Below are 20,459 nucleotides of genomic sequence, written 5' to 3' on the forward strand. Positions count from 1 at the left end.
TATTGGTCCGTTTAAGTTTACCTATTTTAATTTGGTATATATTAAAATATATCTTCAGTCATTTTCATCTCCATTGATCGAAGATTTTTCTCGACTGAAGCTAAAATCAAGCTATCACCTCAAGTATCTGGTCTCTTACCTGCTTGACCACCGAAAATGGTAAATGTTGACAATACGTTTCTGATATTATCCTTAAAATCTGATGCAATCCTATGCCTTTGGCCGATGATTTCAATAAGATAGCAGAACAACTTTCATATATTGAATAATTTGTCGATATATTGTGATTTCTTTCTTTTTTTGTTGGTAAAAACTGGACATTACTATCGTTGTACTTGCTGAACACACACCTACTCTCAGCCTAACCAACACAGCCTAACTACTGTTGAATTTGGCCTAACACAACCTTGTTAGGCACATTACTTAGTCTATTTGACATTTTTAAACGTATACCATTCACTGCAATGTGTGACTAACGCACAATATTGCAACATCGTAAGTCAACGAGATTATCCATTCATCCAAGCTGTTTCTGGTCGGAAACAACATTGCCCTATACTGAAGGCTTCATAATAGAAAACATGTAGGCCTAGGCCTTTGATGTATAAATATGGTATTGCACCAGGTTAAACTAACTAACAGTAACAACTGAACAATGAAGCAATTTAAGCTGTTAATTGCATGTGATGTGATTGAGATTATGGATAGTATCAGCTGATAGTCACTCTCTAACCTCTCTCGATGTGTCAAGCTATGCTAGAATTACAGAAGGTGTTCCCTAAGAGTCGTTAGTGTACATAACCTTTATCACTGTATAGAATGTATCACGAAAATATCTAGTAATGAATCGATTGACCTTTTAACCTATTGCACAATACTTCTCCATGTGTAATCCAAAACCAGCTTACTAAATGATCTGGCTGCCATGTACCTCGTAGTCATGCTGTCACTTTTATCCTAGGCCTATAGTATTGACCATGATGTAATATCATTTTGGTAAAACATTCTGAACAGTCATTTTGCATTGAACTTATGAAATTGTTTTTTTCCTTTTTCAGCGTGGACCTAAAAAGCATTTGAAGCGGCTTGCTGCGCCCAAGCATTGGATGCTGGACAAACTGTCTGGTACCTTTGTAAGTATTCATTGTGAAAGACCTTTGTGTGTTAACTCATCACCTAGAGCAAGACTTTTCCATGATTAAGCCACTGTAAACCTGTTTAAATCATCATTTCCAAAGTACTGTTAGATATGCCTACTTCTAGGTTACAATAGGCCGACTAATGGTTCCCGAATTTGCATACTTTCAGTTGGTATCTTTCCTTGTCATCCTGTCAGTAGTATAGACCTCATAGATAAAGGTAATTATGTGGTTGTATTTATTAATTAGTATGTTCCATAATGGCAACCGTTCAGAGTTCACAGCCAACAATTCTGCTTTCTCCTGCCAGGCACCAAGACCATCTCAAGGTCCTCACAAACTGCGAGAATGCCTCCCCTTAGTCATTTTCCTGCGAAATAGGCTGAAGTATGCCCTGACTGCTGATGAAGTGAAGAAGATCACGATGCAGAGACTCATTAAGGTTGATGGCAAAGTCCGCACAGACATCACCTTTCCTACGGGCTTTATGGGTATGTAATATCTGTGTCATAAGCAGAATGAGAAGTAAGGATTGCACGTCTATCATCCTCACATTTTCTATTTCCGTTACATGTATTTTAATGTTTTTCCCCTCTGTACCTCTGTTTGGGTAGCTTTAGCAATTTTAATACCCTGTATGGTAACTTCATTGCAGCTTGGTAGGTGAAAACTTATTAAAAATATTTATTTCATTTCATTCCATGGGTCATTTCATTTATGGGTCAAATCAGAGATGGCTGTTGCTGCACTTATTATGGATAGTACAAACAATACAAAATAATGATTACAATGCTTTCCCATAATATATCTGCAAGTTGTGCAACTCATTAAGTTGCTATTTCATGCTGCGATTCAGCATGAGGAAGGGGCTTTGATGCCAATTTTTTACCAAAGTAACCATGTTAGAGCTGTCAGGGTTTTATACTTTAATTAAAAGTATAAAGTTCTTACACCTAAACAAATTTCAGGGCTCTAGCTTTTCTCAATATTAGTTTATGAAGTTATAAAGTTGCTCCAATGTACATCTTTGACAGCCAATAACTCAAAACGTGTCATGTTTAAAAAAAAAAAAAAAAATTGGAGGAGATATAGTACCACCCTGATTGTACAAAAATATTCAGGAGAGTGTTTTGCCTTATTTTGAAATGAAAAATCCTCAAAGTTTGGGATTTTTACCCCCCCCAAAAAAATCGTTTTTGCCTGTTTTGATGTTCCACATGTTTTGAGCCTAATGAGCAGTAATGAATGGCCTGTATCGAAGGCATGTCAGGTTTACTGTATCTGAGATGTTCTTATATGGCCGAAAGTAAATCCTTTTCAAAATGGTCGCTTCTTTGGATACCTTACCCCAAAGTGGCATTACCCACTGAAGGAATACTTCATGTCTAGCTCTGTTCATTGTTTTTGTACTATTTTGTACTAAATTTGGATTTTTTTTTGGGGGGGGGGGGTTGGGGGGGGATGTGAGATTCATTGCTGCTTTAGTAAGTAAAGCGATAAGTCTGGATCTCTTCAAACATCAATGTCGCTTTTCACAACAATACTATATAAACGTATAAAATTGATCGAGTTAAACTATACAACGATTGTAAGTGGACAATTTGTGGCACATTTGCAAGTTTGATTTTGGTGAACAAAACCTCTATTTTTAGAACATTGGATTATAGAGATGTTATTTTTTTGTTATTAATTTTACTAATTGCTGATTATTGTTTGTCTCATTAGATGTCATCTCCATTGAAAGGACAGGTGAGCACTTCAGACTGGTGTACGATGTGAAGGGTCGATTTATTGTGCACAGAATCACAGAAGAAGAAGCCAAGGTTTGTATTGTTGCTACTATTTTTAAGCTATGTGATGTTATTGATCATTTATGGACAAAATTAAAGCCATTGAATGCATGGTTACTTTAAAAGCAAATGATACAGAAAGATGAAAATGGCAAGATGGAAATGTTTTCTTTGTTTCATAGTTGTTCTTAGTGTATGCAAATCCTTTTATAATATGTTCTTAAAGCATTCTGTTGTGTGAGGTTGGAAATGTGTGTGATGACTAGTTAGCTGTGTGGTGGAATGCTAGTGTCAGTTCCCAGAAGTTAGATTTTACGTGGTATAATGTGCGGTTGCTGTCTTCATGCTAATCCTAAAAGCTCGTGTAAAATTTAAACCCAAGTTAAGAGTTTCTAATATGCTTTTAAACATATTATAACATCAGACCAAATTAGAACTGCACATGTAGAAAGCTGTTGGAAATCCTTCAATATGAGTGCTGTTTAATTTCTTTACTTGTTTTGTTTTTACTTGTTGAAAATCGATTGAATTGATTTCCTTCCATGGCCAAAGAAACCTTAACAATGTGGTTTTAGCTGGTCAGTTTTTTTAATTAGAATGATGCTTCCATCGTGATCAATTTGTGAATAAATTGAGCTGTAATGAATGGCCTGTATCGAAGGCATGTCAGGTTTTTACCGTATCTGAAATGCTCTTATATGGCCGAAAGTGAATCCTTCAAAATGGTCGCTTCTTTAGAAAACCTTACCCCAAAGTGGCATTACCCACTGAAGGAATATTTCATGCCTAGCTCTCAGGGGCGTAGCGAGCGGGGGGGTGTGGGGGGGTGTCACACCCCCCCAATAATTTGGTCGCTGTCGGCAAATTTTGGGTCTGTCGGCAAAAGGAGAAAAGGTGAAGAGAGCGGAAGGGGAAGAAAGAAGGAAAGCTGAATAGAGAAAAGGAGAACGGGAGCTTCTTCCGTGCCAAATTTGACTTAAAATATGCACCAGATTGCATCTAAGGACGTTTCAAAACTAAAAATTTTCCAAAGGGGAGGGGTAGACCCCCTACCCTTAGACCCCTCCCCCATTTCAGTCACCACTTCCAGATCCGTCGGCAAATCAAATTTGACTTAAAATATGCACCAGATTGCATCTAAGGACGTTTCAAAACTAAATATTTTCCAAAGGGGAGGGGGACGCCCCCTCCCCTTAGACCCCGCCCCCATTTCGGTCACCACTTCCAGATCCGTCGTCAAATCAAATTTGACTTAAAATATCCACCAGATTGCATCCAAGGACGTTTCAAAACTAAAAATTTTCCAAAGGGGAGGGAGACACCCCCTCCCCTTAGACCCCTCCCGTCGGCAAATCAAATTCTCCACACCCCCCCAACAAAAACCCCTTCGCTACGCCCCTGCTAGCTCTATTCATTGTTTTTGTACTAAATTGGGTTTTTTTTTTGCTTGCTTGATATAAATGTTGATATTGATACAAGAACCTTGCTCTCAACAACGATAGACATGTGGCAAGAAATCACCAAGGTCTATTGGCAGTGTTCTCTCAGTTATTGTTAGTTGTGTTCTTAATTTTGCAGTACAAGCTTTGCAAAGTGAAGAAACTCTGGACTGGAGTCAAAGGAGTACCCCAGTTGAGCACCCATGATGCCAGGACCATCAGGTACCCAGACCCATCAGTAAAGTCCAACGACACCGTCAAGGTGGACATCGCCACAGGAAACATCACAGATTACATCAAGTTTGAAAGTGGTGAGTTTGATACATGTGACATATATGTGACCATTAACTTGTTCTTTAGTAGGAGAGATAGTGGATGGGTGAGCTGGTGGTTCATTGTAATTGTACCTTCATTGCTTACCTCCCCTGACCCAACCCCCCCCCCCCCCAAGAAAAAAAATGAATATTTCACAACAACCAACAAAGAAAGTTGGTCTTCTCCAAATAAAAAAAAATTAAAAGTACAGTGGTTTGGTTCAATGTTCAGATTTGCATTCAATTTACTAGTTACCCTACCTTTATATAACATAAAAATGTGATGTTGCCTTGTTTTCCGCTACTTTTCATAGAGAGCTTCTTATCCTGTATATATTCATTCTTTCTTTCTTATCCAACAGGAAACCTTTGCATGATCACTGGGGGTCGTAACCTGGGTCGAGTCGGCACTCTCACCCACAGGGAGCGTCACCCTGGTTCCTTCGACATCTGTCATCTCAAGGATTCACAGAGTGAGTAGATAATAATTGTCAATGGATGGCTGGAAGAGTTTCGCATCTTTCAGTTTCAGATTCAAACAGGCAAGCAGAAATGCCGTTAAGAAGAACAGTATCCCAAGGTGGATGTGGAATAAACAGCAGATTTATAAGAACAATGCAATCTGTATGGGATTGGCATTATAAATCTCGGTGTCTTTGCAGACACTGTAAAAAGTATCCTTTCACCTCTGAGTCAACATCAGCTGCTTTTCAAATGGAACTGTTTTCTACCCTGTCCTAACCCTCCCTCACCCTCCCATTTTGGTTCTGATGCTTTGCATCCATCGGAACCTATGCAGTCAAGTTGGCATATGTGTGTGTATGTGATGCTCTATCTTGTAAACACAGTATCTCAAGAAGGAAATATCTGATTGATGTCATACTTGGTCTATATGTTGGTCATGGTCAGTACATGATACCTATTGTGCTGTCTTCATGCTAATCCTAAATGCTCTTGTAAAATTTTAAACACAAGTTTTTAAGATGCTGTTAAACATATAACATCAGACCAAATTAAAACTGCACATGTAGAAAGCTTTTGAAAATCCTTCAATATGAGTGCTGATGTATTTCTTTTCTTCTTTTGTTTGTACTTGTTGAAAATCGATTGAATTTGTTTTCTTCCATGGCCAAAGAAACCTTAACAATGTGGTTTTAGCTGGTCAGTTTTCGAATTAGAATGATGCTTCCATCGTGATCAATTTGTGAATAAATTGAGCAGTTATGAATGGCCTGTATCGAAGGCATGTCAGGTTTACTGTATCTGAGATGTTCTTATATGGCCGAAAGTGAATCCTTTTCAAACTGGTCGCTTCTTTAGAAAACCTTACCCCAAAGTAGCATTACCCACTGAAGGAATATTTCATGCCTAGCTCTGTTCATTGTTTTTGTACTATTTTGCCTAATTGGTAGGCTGTTTTTTTTGGGGGGAGTTAAGCAGCACTGCTGCTTTAGTAAGTAAAGCGGTAAGTCTGAAACTGTAAACATTGATAATATCAAATGAACCTTATACAAATTGGTATGTTTATCCTTTGAAACCAGTGTTCTGGTTTTTGTGTGTGTATTTGATGCCCTACCTTGTAAACACGGTATCTCAAGAAGGAAATATCTGAGTGATGTCATACTTGGCATATATGTTGGTCAGGGTTAGTAGATGATCCCTATTGTGTTTGGTGGGGCTATTATGCATATTAATAAGTGGGGTGGGGCTTAACATGAAATTCTTAAAATATCAATATCCCTTCAACAGTATGTCCAATGTAGTTCATACTTGGTATGATGATGAACTTAGTATGTACATGTTCTTTGCAACAACTTTTACCTTGTTAGTATTCATGAGTGGGTGGGGCTTAATGGGAAATTTGCAACAACAACTTTTGCCTCTGTTTTGTCAAAAACGGCTTGTAAACATCATATCTCAACTAACACAAGTTGAACCATTGTCATACTTGATGGACAGATGCACTATGCTGAGTAGAATTGCCCTATTGGTTTTGGTTCACATCTTGTGATGTAAAATGGTAGTCGGGGCTTACCATAAAAAATATAAAAAATGTCAATATCTCTGCAACGGTATGTCCGATTTAGAATGGTGGTTTTACTACATTGTATGTACATGTTCTTTGCAACAACAATTTTTTGGGGCTGGGTGGGCCCAAATTTTATTTCCACCTCCAATGCATTTTGGTAAACATACTTTGGGCCAGAATTTGTGGTGCCCCCCTTCTTGGGGGTGTAAATTTTGGGGGGCAAATATATTTTTGAGCTAAATATTTTTGGGACCATTTAGGCACAACATTTTATTATACTGTCACATAATAGGCTTTCTTAACATGATAACTGAGTCCTGGTACCTTCCATCACATGTTGCCACATTAGTCAATAAATAACCCTCTTCATTTTGGTGTGCACAAGTTCATGAATATTACCATGTATGGCTTACCGCACTATGAATATGTTCAGACTTCGGAACCACTAAACACTTTTGTTTTCTGGTTCAATCAATCCATTGGGATTATTGAATACTCAGTTCTCTTAGGTCTCTTGCATGATGTTTAAAGCTCTTTTTCCTTTTGGAATGTCTTATACGAACATTTTATATTGGTGTCTTGTTTGTTCTTTGCAGACCATACTTTCAGCACCCGGCTGAGTAATGTGTTCATCATCGGCAAAGGACAGAAACCTTACATCTCGTTGCCGAGAGGAAAGGGCATCAGGCTCACCATCATGGAGGAGCGGGAGAAACGCTTGGCACAGAAACAGTGAATAACTGCGGTGGTTGTACTGCAGGCATTGCCCAGAAAATTTTTAAACCCATGAACTTCTTGATTTGTTCTTATGATTGGGTACTTGTGTCTGGAGTAATAAATATAACAAAACTAGCTGAATAAAAAAGTTTCAAAAAGAAATTTGACTTTTTGTGTCATTATTAGTTCATGAAGCCTTCTGCAAGGAATCAAAAGGCAGCTGCTTGTTTATGTTCACAACTTATTGGTTATTTTTAACCTTAAACAACTAATGTTACCGACTTGCAGAACTTACTAAGCCAAGATTTTCAGAATGTGTTAACATGTCTTTCCCAGTTTGAAGTTTAAACTTGAATAATCTTACCAGTGAACCACATATTAAGGAATATTCATTTTAACATCGCATTAAAAATGTGTACCAAAGTCATCACAAAATTAAAGTTTGAAGAAAGTTAGTGATATATAGATGGAACGATAATAATAAAAGATAGAAAGCTAATTTAACAAAGTTTAATAGTGTATGATATATAACAAACAATAAAACGGGGGTATTTTTGGGGGGCGGGGGGAGGGGAATTTGACCTTGACTTCCACAATAACATACCATGAGCAGTTCCTTTAACACAGTCAGCAACAAGAAGAATGACACCAATGAACACTTGAATCTGGATATTATTGATAACTAGATAAAACTAACTGGTTGTATTTCATAACTGCATCCCACTTCACAAGAGATTCACTGTTAAGTATTGTTCTGAATGAAGTCTTTGTGACCATAATGTTGTAAATAGCCATTTAGTAATCCTCATCAGGGAATGAAAACTTTAGCCCTGATTCTTGTATGCAAAGTACGCTAGGCTATGTATCTTTATGGAGTCAGGTGGAAGGGGGAGGTATGTGGGTGGGTGCTATCCAAACCCTAAATGACAACATAAAGTAACTTCACAAATACTGACTATCATGACTCAAAATATTCTCCAGTGCGAGTGCTCCTTTGAATGCATGGATGACCATTCACTTTAACTTCACAGAAGACAATGCTCAATAAATCTTGGTTTCACCACCTACCAATCCCCCTCCCCTCCCCCCCCCCCCTTCATCAAAATGGGTTCTGCCACCCCTGTTGTAGTATGACATGTGGAACAGTAAGCCTCAGTATTGATGTTAGGAAAAAAATGCTTTATCAACCATCTGTATCAAACAGCTGTTAAGACAAATGAAAACTAGAAAACTGGTTTCATGTTGCAATGCAATCATTTATTAGTGAGACAAAACAAAATGCTGCAAACACAACCACTTAGCTCTATGTTAGAAATTTCTAAACGGAAACATCTGAAGATAAGGTCAAAATTTGAGCCATTCAACTGGCAAAACGAGTGCAAGGTGATGAGTCGAACACAAATATTATGATAACCATATAACTCAAAAAACTCAAAATGCTTTCAGTTGTATTGCAAGTTGAATCACAAATAGGTGACCTGACCTCTGTTGGAACAATTTGACAAAAAAAATGAAACAAAATAAAAATAGGAAATGAGTTAAAAAGCGTGGGAATATTGGACAATAGCATTTCCTCATGATTTTGAATTACTGGCATAAAATTTATAAACCTATCACCTTTAACTTACATGATAGCTTTGTGATGAACCACTCACATAAGTAGCTAAGAAATATCTTGTCCCATTGGGAGATAATCCTAGCTTAAAGATCTGCTTTATTGGCCCCAACTATAACTCGCTATAGCTAGGAAAGTTTTGTGATTTATGTAATCAACCTGCCAAGGTTGTAAAATGACCTCAGGCTCTACAATTAGCCTGCATAGCTTCTTTACACCATGAGGCTCTTTGTGTTAGCACTGTGGAAATATGTTCGTTTCTACGGTTACAGTGTTCACACAAATACCCTCATACAAAAGAAAAAAATATGTGGCCAGCAGGCGTTACAGACTAATTGGTTAAAAGAGGTCATTATACGACCAAGGCAAGTCGATTATGTAATCTCAAGAAACTTTTCCATGTTAGCTTGCTATATATATATAGTTGGGGTCTGTACAGCAGACCTTTAAAGTCCGGGTCCTAATTTCCCTAGGTAGGTAGCTAGGTAGGTAGTGTTGGCATAGAAACCAATCAACATAAGCTCTTGCTAATTTTTTTTATATTCAATTCTTGCAAAAACACTGGATAAAAGGAAAGTCAAACATGTGGCTCGATGAGTTTATACTCAAAATACTTATTAACAACTTCAGCCTCTCGTGAGAAGGAAGATTAAACCTGCGATATCTCCCAAGTGGAATAAGATTGTTCTTAGCTGCTATGGGGAAGTGAGTTCAAGACTATTATATCTATCAGTTAGACCAAAGGTGATGTTTTAGGGTTTGTCTCCTTTAAACATGAAAGCAACAAAATAAAAACTTGGAATATATGATGATATACATAGCAGTACTGAGGTACTTCTGTGCTGAGGTACTGCTATGTGATGGAAAGAAATTGGCTGATCACATCCACAAGGTCTTAAAGGCATTGAAGACTCGCGCACAAAGAAACGTCTCATGCCGGTAATCTGACCTAGTTTCGAATGAGGTGTAACAGAAGTGTTAGACACCACCATCGATCCCAGAAAATACACACACAGCTTGCCTACCGTCAGTAATTAGACACTAGTCAACAGTCAGTAAATACAGCTGTGGTCAATACCCGCCGCACAGTATACAAACGATACAGTGATGGACATCTCAGGTCCAGTTAAAGATAACAAGGTGTTATGTTTCATTACTGTCTGCATTTTGTAGCGACAAGAGAAAAACTTCACTTGCAAAAGCAACGGAAAGTTAACTTTTTCAGATGGCGGCACGCGGTTTGGGGCGAGTGTTCAATGCCTTTAACCAGTAACCAAACAAACTCCTCATTGGATGGTTGGGCAAAGGACCAAAAGTTTGACAAGAGGATTTTCTTTCCTTGGAAACTGAACAAATGCACCCACTGCAGAAAGTATTCAAAAATGCAGTGTTTTGCTCCAAACTTGGTGACTTGATTCGGTTCAAAAATGATAATAACTTTAACACCATATTCAGCAAAACACTAAACCTACTACCTCTCTAAAAAAGTCAGAACTTTCATAATTCTGTTACAAATAAGTGTGATGTCAAAAAAAATGATAAATACAAGGTTCTGAGATTTCTATCAGCCAATATAATAATGGCATTCTAAGCGATACCGCTGGTTGCCTATAATTGATAAATGACATTTCATGACATACGGGCTGTACAGAATGCTATACTCTTGTTTGTTTCTTGAATAAACTAATTTGTTCCGCACAATTCGTTGCCATCACTCAAGATCAATTTTATTCGAAGAAAAGGAAAAAAAAGAAGAAAGAAAACAAATAAAGGGAAAAAGACGGAAGAATATTTGATGGCACCATTAAGTTTAGGTAACTAAAGCCTTCAATTCAATTGGCTTAACCTAGTTTACATCCATACAGATATGATATGATGGCATGGGGATATCCTTAATATGCAATAACTTAACGTAAAAATACAAATAAAGAATGTTACACATAAGGTACACAATATGCAGAATAGTGAGAAATAATGTAATCATTACCACACACTGCTCTGTTTTGTTAAGTACAAATTAAGAACAACAATGGTTTCAGTCATTATGTGTGTTGCAGTGGTCAAGGGATTATGAAGACAAAGATTTGTGGGTGGGCAAATCCCCTCCTCAACCCCCCCCTCCCCCTCTACTGCTTCTGGTTTCATCACCATCTTCTTGTTAGCACCATTTTGAAGAACTTTGCGTCACCCTCTCAACACAGAAATGTTAGAATAATCATCTGGTTCAAAGCCGGTCCTTTTTATCAGCCTAAGCATCCATATCTATATGTAAAAGGTATGAAGCTTTCACTTTATATCAGGTAGATAATCCATGTAACAGTTTGAGCTGGGGGGAACTTGCCCACCCACAAAATCTTTGTCTCCTTGTTCCAAAATGTTAACAAGCCTTTCTGATCTCTGAAAATCTTTGAAAAAAAAACAACTTTTGGAACAATATCAAATGAAAAATCACAAACTGACTACTACATTTGAGTAGGCCTACTGCAAACTGGGATAAATTAGAAACTTAAACCCTGTCAAAATATAGAAATGCAATAATTAAATTATTGATGCAGAAAACCCTACTGTTCATAACATTTAATGTGACCTTTGTTCTTCCATTTGCTAATCTCTCAAGTTTCATGCCTTACTTTGCTGTTCCTGGTGCTAATTCAGTGGACGGAAGTAGCAGGTCGAGTTAATCCGATACCTTATCTCTCCTCCATGGTCAAGTTTGGAATCAGTAGATTGTAACAAATACAAACAAAATACACACAAAATGGATACAGAGCTATGTATTATCTAGATTAAGGGTTGACACCCTCTGTGGCCTCTTGCGACCATATGCTTGGTAACCCCCCTCCCCTCCTCCCTGCACCCCACTCTTCCTCCCTTTATGAAGTATTGCAAACACAAAACTGAACAGATATTTGGCACGTCTTGCCATGGGAGTGTTCACTTGACTCATTTGCATATTGCATAATTGGTGAAACGGTTTTTTGATCTTATCTTCCTGTCGACAGAATCAGGGACTGTGTGACACACCTGTCGATGGTACTACAGCCGTGGACTGTGAAATCATCTTTATGATAATACTGCATGTGCTGTTGAATGACCCTTTGAAAATGAGTAAGCGAGTCTACCTTACAAGTTAGGAACAAACTTAAGCATGCCCAAGATCATTTGACTTACATGTTTCCATGAGCAAAAGCATTTACTGAAAAATATCAGAGGATGTCATATTTAGAAAAAAAAGAAAGTGAGAGAGAGGAAGAGGAAGAGAGAGAGAAAGAAAGAGAGAAGTGAAACAGAATATATCCAAGTCTGCTTTAACATGAGCTGTGCAGAACCATGGAACTCTCAAACTAATCGTTACCAGCTTTCACAGGAATGTTCTAAAGGTTCGTCCTTTGCGAGCAAAGTTCCGGAAAGAACTATATTAGCTTCCGAACAAAATGACAAGCAAAAGCATGTGGGAAAGATTGAAATTAGAAAATAAAAAACCAAAAGCAAAGCAAAAGAATAAAAACATAATAATAATAAATGGAAACAAATTAACATTGCACAAAGGACCTTTCCTCTTGGTTGGCTGTGTAACAAAAGCCAGCATACTCCCCATCCTGCACGGTCTACATTTTGAGTGCATTGACGGGGAGCAAAATATGAACGGTGATGTGTGTAACTCTATGAACTGTATGCAGTACTGTATGTGGTGGTATTTATAACTAAGGGCAAACGATGAAGCCCTCTGAGTTGGAATTGATTTCCACACCATATAACTGTGACTTTCCTCAGAGGTATATGGAGGGGGGCCAGGGGGGGCAGATGAGGAGCAAGTCAAATGCAGATTGCAAAACTGGTTTATTCATCTGTTGGAGCTTTCAGAGGGGCTTTTCAAAACATTGCCCATTGGGACACAAAAATCAGGCAATCATTTTAAGAACCCTCTCAGTTTTCCCTCGCAGAATGCATTTGTGTGGGTCGTACCTTAAGTGGAGACCCTTTCCACTTTGAACAGTGGTCAAGAGGAGTATCACCCTATTTATACTCCCCTTGGCAGCCAAAGCCCCTCTTTGTGTCTCCTCTCCTTGGTGCATCCCTATGCCAAGAATTAATATTGACAAGTTTCACAAAATGATGACTAACTTGATGCAAGCCTCTGCTAGTCGGTGCCAAAATATTTCTGTCCGAAGTGAGTCGGTATGACAGGATCTACTTCCGAGGTCAAGACTGTGACTTCTGGGAAATGGTCGATCACTGATTTTACACCTGTAGAATAAAGTCAATACACCAAAATTAAGTTTTAGTTTAGTCTAGTTTCATTTAATTGATTTTTTTTTGGGGGGGGAGGTACTGGGAGGGGGGGGGTTAATCTTGTTAATATGTGTGTTCATTAAACTCACCTGTGTGTCCATAAAAGATATAATCAATGTGAAAGAATGTCTTTCTCATACCCTAACTCACCATCTTTCAATATTATGCAAATATTCATGATATTATGTATATGCAAATATATATGCAAATTAATAAAGTCTTAGTTACATAACATTCCAGCTATTCCATATTAACACACCTTCTACTTGCATCTTACATTCTGTACACACATTGTTTTCATGAACTGTAACTGAAGCATCGTAGGGTTATCCTAATATTTTTCAAAGAGTTACCAACTTTTATCAAAAGTATTAGGAGGACAAGTTATTGCGGCCAAGGGAAAGGGTCTAAGTTGAGGTATACCCCTCCCCTATCCCTTTGTGGGAAAAGCTGATTTTAAGAAGTAGGTACATGAAAATCAAATGAAATTTGTAGAAGAACAGTAATATGCCTTGTAAGATCAGAATTGTAGGACTGTTACTATTGCCACTCTGCTTTTCTCTGTTAAAATTGAAATAGCTCGATGGCCTTCCGCAAACTAAAACAAAATATTTCCACTGTCTTTTGTGCAACTTTGTCAGAACTACCTAAGATTACGAACATATTCTAACTTTTTTGTAAATCCACTTATGCGCTCATTTAAGATAAAGAGAGACGACATGCCCTGGGAAATTAGAATGTATGGTATAAACCCTAGACATAACAGCAAAAATGCTAGGAACCTATCAATGCATGTTAGAGAGACCCTCTAACTCACAAAAAAAATTTAACAGCACAGTTTCAATTGACTTTATTGTTTGATTGCTCTCTATGTGGGCCATTCAGATTGCTAACATGAATTTGGTAACTAAGGCATAGGGGATAAAACTCTGAATTTACGCACTGAATACAGTGACCAGGAAGAAAACTGTTCTGTTTCTCACCGTTTGGGGTACAGAATAAGGTCAAGAGGATAACGTTCCTTTCGTGCACATGTTCCTTTAAGACTTTGACAGCTTGAACAACAGTATTCCCCGAATCTGTGAAAGAAAAAGGTTAATCACAAAATTAACGAGACTAAGCTAATAAAAGTCACGGATGTGTTCCAATATTTAACAGTAATGAGAACGTTCTGAATATGTGACAAATTGTACCTACATTGTTAACCCTTTGACATTTGACCTTAGAACCACATGCGTAAGAGGCCGATATGATTAGTTGTTACACTTACAGATAGGCAAGTTTAAGTATTAAAGTCAGAGGGGCACTTTCTCATTCCACAACCACCACTCATTAAGCTATAAACCGATACACACCGGCCATATCACTTTAATATATATCATGCACTAGTATGCTATCAATTATGGTGCACGTGAATAATTAAAATAAAATATTAAAATTAACAACTCAGGCTTAAGATATCCAAAAGACAGTTCTTCATCGAAGGGGCACATTTTATTTGCCAGTAGGGCACATTTGCTATTTTGGAAAAAAAGTGGGGGCACTTGCCCCCAGTGCCCCCCCCCCCTGCACATGGCCACCAAACATCAAAATTGAGACTTATTAAACAAGGACGTGGGGCAAAAAAACTCCAAGACGTAAGGTTTCTTTACGTGTGTATTAGCATTGTTGAGCTTCACCTGTAATTTTACTATGAAAGTATTACCCAAATGTTAATGGGTAGTAAAAATGTAGCCATAACAAAGATTGACCAATATTTACACTGTTGGAGAGATGTGTAGGTTATTGAATAGAATGCCAGATTTGGGTCGGTAAAACTCCCCTTGGGGTGGATGATAGGCCTACCATTTGCTTTAGTTTTGGCATCTCCAAAGTGGTAGAGGGTAATGTCAATTTATCATTTAACCTTCTTTTGGGGGTATTCAGATAAAATGCAATCTGTATTTGACGTAATGAACTATTCGTCAGCCGGAGAACTGCTTAGTCTAGTTATCCAAAGGAAAATAAGGTCATCACTCAGGATTACACAACTGCTAAAAATTTGCACTATAGTTCCATGGTTTTACACATGGTTCTTAAAGCCTAATTGGTTGTATGAATTTTCCATTTATAGCTGTAAATCACTTCTTTTGAAAACTGAAATTTCAGGTCAACACAGGTGACTTATTCTTATTTTGGGTGACCGTTTTAGTTATTTGGAAAATAACTACAAAAAGATCCATATGGAAATTTCAGCACGGCTTTATGAGCCTTTTTATAACTTACGGAGAATCGGATACATCAGCAGGACCTTCCTTCGACTTATATCTTGAGGGAACTTGGCGTAGTAGACTCTGGCTTCACCCGTATCTTCGTTGGTCTTGATCAGTATTTTACCGATCCGGATGGATCGACAGCAATCTCTAAGACCATGCTCCATGGCCTCACCTTATTATAAAAGGAGACGGGGGGAAAAATTGATTAAATCTTCATTCTGCTGACCACACTTTTTGCCTTCTCACAAGATCTTGTCTTAAGAGACTGTAAAATGAATTGATTTCTAATTCCATTTGACATTTAAACATTGAATTTTCTATTACCTCTTAAAATAGTTCAAGAAACTCAGTTTAAAATATTCCTCATTTTGGCTAGAATTTCAATAGTGTTGATACAAGAAAGAAAATAAACAAATAAACAAAAGGTAAACATAACAATTCAATAACAAAACAAACAAATGAACAAACCAGTAGAAATTTGATTTTCTTCTTAATTAGTGTCTTACTCATTTCATTAGTTATTATATACAGTACTCAGTGATAATGATCAATATTTTGTAGCAATAAGTCCCTAAAATGTCTGAAAATTCGTTGGTATAATTATGCTATGAGCCTGTTGGAACAATAACTCACCACTTCTCATTATGCTGACACCACAGTTGCCATGTACAAATTCAACTCCATCGTAAGAGTAGCTAGTTGGAGTTGTGACAGTTACATTCTTGTATGGAAGCTGATTCAGTCCTTGCTCTACTACGAGACGGATCTGACAGAAAAAGTGAGAGTAAAGGGATTGGCCAGTGACAGGATTCATTTAAACATTAAAAACTCTGTGCAAACACTGGCTGCATCGATTGTCACTGGAGTTAGATGAATCTAGTAAATTTGCATTGGAATCATGTATAGATTCCATCTGGCAACAGCCTACAAGAAACAAAATTAAATTTGCCACAAAAAGTAAGTTTTAAAATCTGCTGTTAAGAGCAAATATATCGAGATTGGGTTTTCATCTAGCTGTAGGAAGTATTTTGCATCATCCATATTCTATAAATATCATATATGTTTTCGTTTAACAGCCAATGTTTCTTGATTATGAAGTTATGCCTCTTCTGATTAGTACAAACCAAGTGACCAATAAGTTAAGATATTATCACAAGTTCTCTAATATTTAGATGGGCCCTGCTTTAGAATTATTCTTACATATTTTGAATCAAACAATACGATGCTTACTATGAATCAATACATCATATCCATTATCCAACATTAATTAAGTAAATTGAATGCTAATATAACATTATTTTCTGGGAGTCAAGCAGCTTGGTGGTTACAACACTTATTATTTCTCCATGTTTACTACTCACCAGTCTATCTGCACAAAATACAAAGTCTCCCCTGCTTGTGGTTCTGTGAATAAAATACAACACAAAATAAATTACTTACGTTAAGAAACAACCAACTTTTGCATCAATGTGACTATGAATATTTGACCAATTTTCAAGAACTCAATCTTCTTAAAGCAGGTTTTGTCTAGCACTGGGTCTGTTATTAAAAGTGACATGAAGACTAGAGCACAAATTTGCACAATAGGCCCTATGAGGCCCTATGTGTGTTCTGTAATTGTGAAGTTTTTGTACACCTGGGAGTGGCGCAAAGTGGGTCCCACTAGTTCGCATGAGGGGGACGCTTCCCCCCCCCCCCCTCATGGAAATAGCCACCATGAGCAAGAAGAATATTTATAAATTATAGGCCTACCTATGTACAGTACTGTAGGCTCCTACTAGCTAGCTAAATGCTGTCACATTATTCATATCGAAGTGATTATTTGCGCTGCTAACTTCAAGTACTCATATGTCAAGTATGTGTGTAAACACTATGGTGGGAAGAAAAAAACAGACAGCAAAGGGATTCATTAGGAAATTTCTCGGGTCCCCATACTGATATCAATTTCAAAATGTGTATGAAGCAAAAGCCAATTTCAGGGACATCAAATATCATATGTTAAGGGTCCCAGATTTATGAGATGCAAAAAGGGCTTCTGAAAAGTCAATTTTGGGATCCTCAATTATGCCAATCTTTATGGCCCCATAACGTCAAATATAGGTTCTACTTAAGCCATATTTGCGGGGCTTCAAAGGCCAGTTTTGCTATTGATACCAGTCAGTTTAGGGGCCTTGAAAAAGCCAACCTTTTGGGCCCAAATAGTCTTAGCCATTTCATAAGCTAATTTTTGGAACCCCAGCAGTTCAATTTTAAAAGCTTATTTTAAGGGAGCTTATCTTGGGATTCCCCAAAAGCCGACATTGCCTGAAAGCCAATATGGTCAAGGGTGTGACACTCCCCCCCCCCCACACCTTTACATGCAAATGAGCAGTCACTCTGCAAAACAAAGGTGAAAATCAGGGATGACATTTTTCTATGTTGGCGGTACTAATGCTAGACTGGTTCAATCTTAAGGCCCTAGGCTCCAAAAACCAATCCTAGCAGCATTAAGATAGGACTCCAAAAGGCCAATAAGTTCCCCAAAATATAGGGGCTCCCAATTAAGACTCTTCAAAAGCCAGCTGGTGCCCAAAAAGCAAACTCGAATAGCCCCAAAAGTTAATGAGCCTGTTAACCCAGTCTAAGGCTGCCCTGTGAATAAGGTGTATGTGTCTGGCTATTCGCAGGGCTGCCCTGCGAATAAGCCCCACCTATTCATATACTATACTGTGTCAACTACACTACCAACGTACGATGTTACAAACTTAACTTGATGTCACCAACGATGGAATACTCACCGATCCCGTATTACAGTCTGAAGCTCTCTGATCTGATTATTTGCTTTGAGTACCTTAAGTTGCTTTCCGAAATCATGGTGGACCGCTGGAATATCTTTGTTATCACCTTTTCCTGTTTCTTTTGTCTTCATTTTCTTACACCAAAATTGCTGGGGTAGGTAAGGAAATTAAAGTTCGGTTGGCCCACTCTTCTGTGACTTCTGAATCTGAGTCTAGGCCTAGCCTATGCCTAGGCCCTAATTTATAATTTATACACACCAGTTTCAATGACATCGGTTTCGCGAAATTTGTCCTTTGCACCGTTATTATTTCCTGTTCGTGTGGTAGATATCTTTTAAACAAAGAAATATACCAAGAAGAATGAAATTAATTTGCTTTCAATTTTCGAAGAGGTTCTAGTTGTAGACATGAAAGGAAAGTAACTCTAATATATTTCACTTGTAAAGAAAAGGGAACAGTTTGAACAACACGAGAATTCTGACGAAATCGACTGAAGGAGACACACCACTAATATCCTTACCCATAAAACTAACAATGCAGGAATGAAGTAAGCTCATTTATTTCATCGTGTTAAATTCCCCTCTTCCGCTTAAAGTTTGTATGCAAGTTGGAGGTAACCCTATAGGTACGAAAATGTTGTAGGCCTATACTCAGGTCCTGTATTAAAATTTTCTTTTCTTTGCTTAGCTGACCCCGACCCATTCCGTTGCTATGTCCCTAGATATGTTACTACTCGTTTCCACTGTGACCTTCTGCCTTGCAAAAATTTTTACACAGATCCATGATTTCAAACGATAAAACGTAATGCTTATGAGAATTAACGATGGCAGTGATACGATTGCTAGGATCAGAGGATTGGGTAGTGTCGAATTAGCATTCTGTGAAGCCAGTAAGGCATCATCATGTTTGCACCTTATTACGGTTTGCAGGTACATTTAATATGTCTTGTATGGAAGTGTTTCGAAGGAGGCCCCTACAGACATTGGGGCTCCTAGGCATTTATCTCAATGGCCTATTGGTTACTACGCCATTGGGATGTAGCATCATCCTGCTTTTTGCCATTTCTGACTATTACCCACCCATTTCCCTCAACCCGTCCACATAAAGGAATTTAATTTTCCACTTTTACCCGGCCAAACTCAGTCATTGAAGACTCATCTTAAACCGCGTGCCACCCTCTGAAAAAGTTAACTTCCCGTTGTTTGCGAGTGAAGTTTTTTCTTGTCGCTACAAAATGCAGACAGTACAGTAATGAAACGTGATACCTTGTTATCTTTTATCTAGACCTGAGATGTCCATCGCTGCAATGTACACTTAGTTGTGGGTATTGACCGTAGCTGTTTGTTTTGACTGTACACTAGTGTATAATTACCGATGACAGCAAGCTGTGTGTGTATTTTCTGGGATCGATGGTGGTGTCTAACACTTTTGTAACACCTCATTCGAAACTAGGTCAGATTACCGGCAAGAGACGTTTCTTTGTGCGCGAGTCTTCACACCCTTTAATTGATTGAGTAATTTGCAACCGATTGATTATACACAATAATTTCTTGTTACGGGAGAAAGACTGAGAAAGATGAATAAAATCGTATCGAACAGGTCTTTGAAAAAGGTCTTTCAATTTCCTTCAAACCGTCGTACTACATACAGGCCTACTTCTTCGTTTAAAAAAGTTTATTTTGTCAAATCACCCCAAACTTATAGCACGTCATATAGCTATCGAAAACTCACTGTCAAAAAGTGGAAATCAATCCTGAAGGATCTTTCCAACATTTTCCCCTTTTTAAGATTTCACTGTGTGAACTGTGGACCGCTCATCGGTATTCGCGTCGCGTGTTGTCATAATATTTACTAAGTGTCATATGGCGTCATCAATATGCAAGTCATCACCTCTGATAAAATTTTCCCCCGTTTTTTGTTATTCCCAGGGTAGTGTAATAAGTGCATACCCTGGATAAAAACAGTGAATAAACCAAACCCCTCGACTAAATTCTTTCTTGAAGATGAAGATGTACTTTGATGTCTACAAAATCGAATCTATTTAAAACGTTTTTTGTGTAATGTTTTTTTGTTGTTGCAAGTTCACCATGA

At 37.9% G+C, this 20,459-nt stretch overlaps 2 protein-coding genes across 2 annotated transcripts; one reads left to right on the forward strand and one right to left on the reverse strand.

Annotated features, from left to right (window-relative positions):
* Nucleotides 1-81: 81 nt before the first annotated feature.
* On the forward strand, nucleotides 82-7,590 carry LOC139963279 (small ribosomal subunit protein eS4-like). Its single transcript, XM_071963936.1, has 7 exons — nucleotides 82-159; nucleotides 1,059-1,133; nucleotides 1,450-1,630; nucleotides 2,865-2,962; nucleotides 4,508-4,679; nucleotides 5,045-5,155; nucleotides 7,308-7,590. The coding sequence occupies exons 1-7, from the start codon at nucleotides 157-159 to the stop codon at nucleotides 7,445-7,447; spliced, it is 780 nt and encodes a 259-aa protein (XP_071820037.1). The 5' UTR covers nucleotides 82-156; the 3' UTR covers nucleotides 7,448-7,590.
* Nucleotides 7,355-18,895, reverse strand: LOC139963280 (uracil phosphoribosyltransferase homolog). The gene is made up of 6 exons (XM_071963937.1): nucleotides 18,369-18,895; nucleotides 16,953-16,995; nucleotides 16,225-16,357; nucleotides 15,602-15,763; nucleotides 14,320-14,415; nucleotides 7,355-13,291 (listed from the first exon to the last, which is right to left on the reverse strand). Exons 1-6 carry the CDS (start codon nucleotides 18,497-18,499, stop codon nucleotides 13,185-13,187), a joined length of 672 nt encoding a protein of 223 aa, XP_071820038.1. The 5' UTR covers nucleotides 18,500-18,895; the 3' UTR covers nucleotides 7,355-13,184.
* Between the last annotated feature and the right edge of the window lie 1,564 nt (nucleotides 18,896-20,459).

Source organism: Apostichopus japonicus, chromosome 21 (genome assembly GCF_037975245.1).
Source record: "Apostichopus japonicus isolate 1M-3 chromosome 21, ASM3797524v1, whole genome shotgun sequence".
In the NCBI taxonomy this organism is placed as follows: Eukaryota; Metazoa; Echinodermata; class Holothuroidea; order Aspidochirotida; family Stichopodidae; genus Apostichopus; species Apostichopus japonicus.

Excerpts from the sequence above, each read along its gene's own strand:
- LOC139963279 (XM_071963936.1), top strand. Across the intron at positions 1,134-1,449 it reads ACAAACTGTCTGGTACCTTT|GCACCAAGACCATCTCAAGG; the intron begins GTAAGTATTCAT and ends TTCTCCTGCCAG. Across the intron at positions 2,963-4,507 it reads TCACAGAAGAAGAAGCCAAG|TACAAGCTTTGCAAAGTGAA; the intron begins GTTTGTATTGTT and ends TTAATTTTGCAG.
- LOC139963280 (XM_071963937.1), bottom strand. The coding sequence starts at position 18,499 with ATGAAGACAAAAGAAACAGGAAAAGGTGATAACAAAGATATTCCAGCG. Across the intron at positions 16,996-18,368 it reads CAGACTGTAATACGGGATCG|AACCACAAGCAGGGGAGACT; the intron begins GTGAGTATTCCA and ends TTTTATTCACAG. Across the intron at positions 15,764-16,224 it reads TGTCAGCATAATGAGAAGTG|GTGAGGCCATGGAGCATGGT; the intron begins GTGAGTTATTGT and ends TTTTATAATAAG.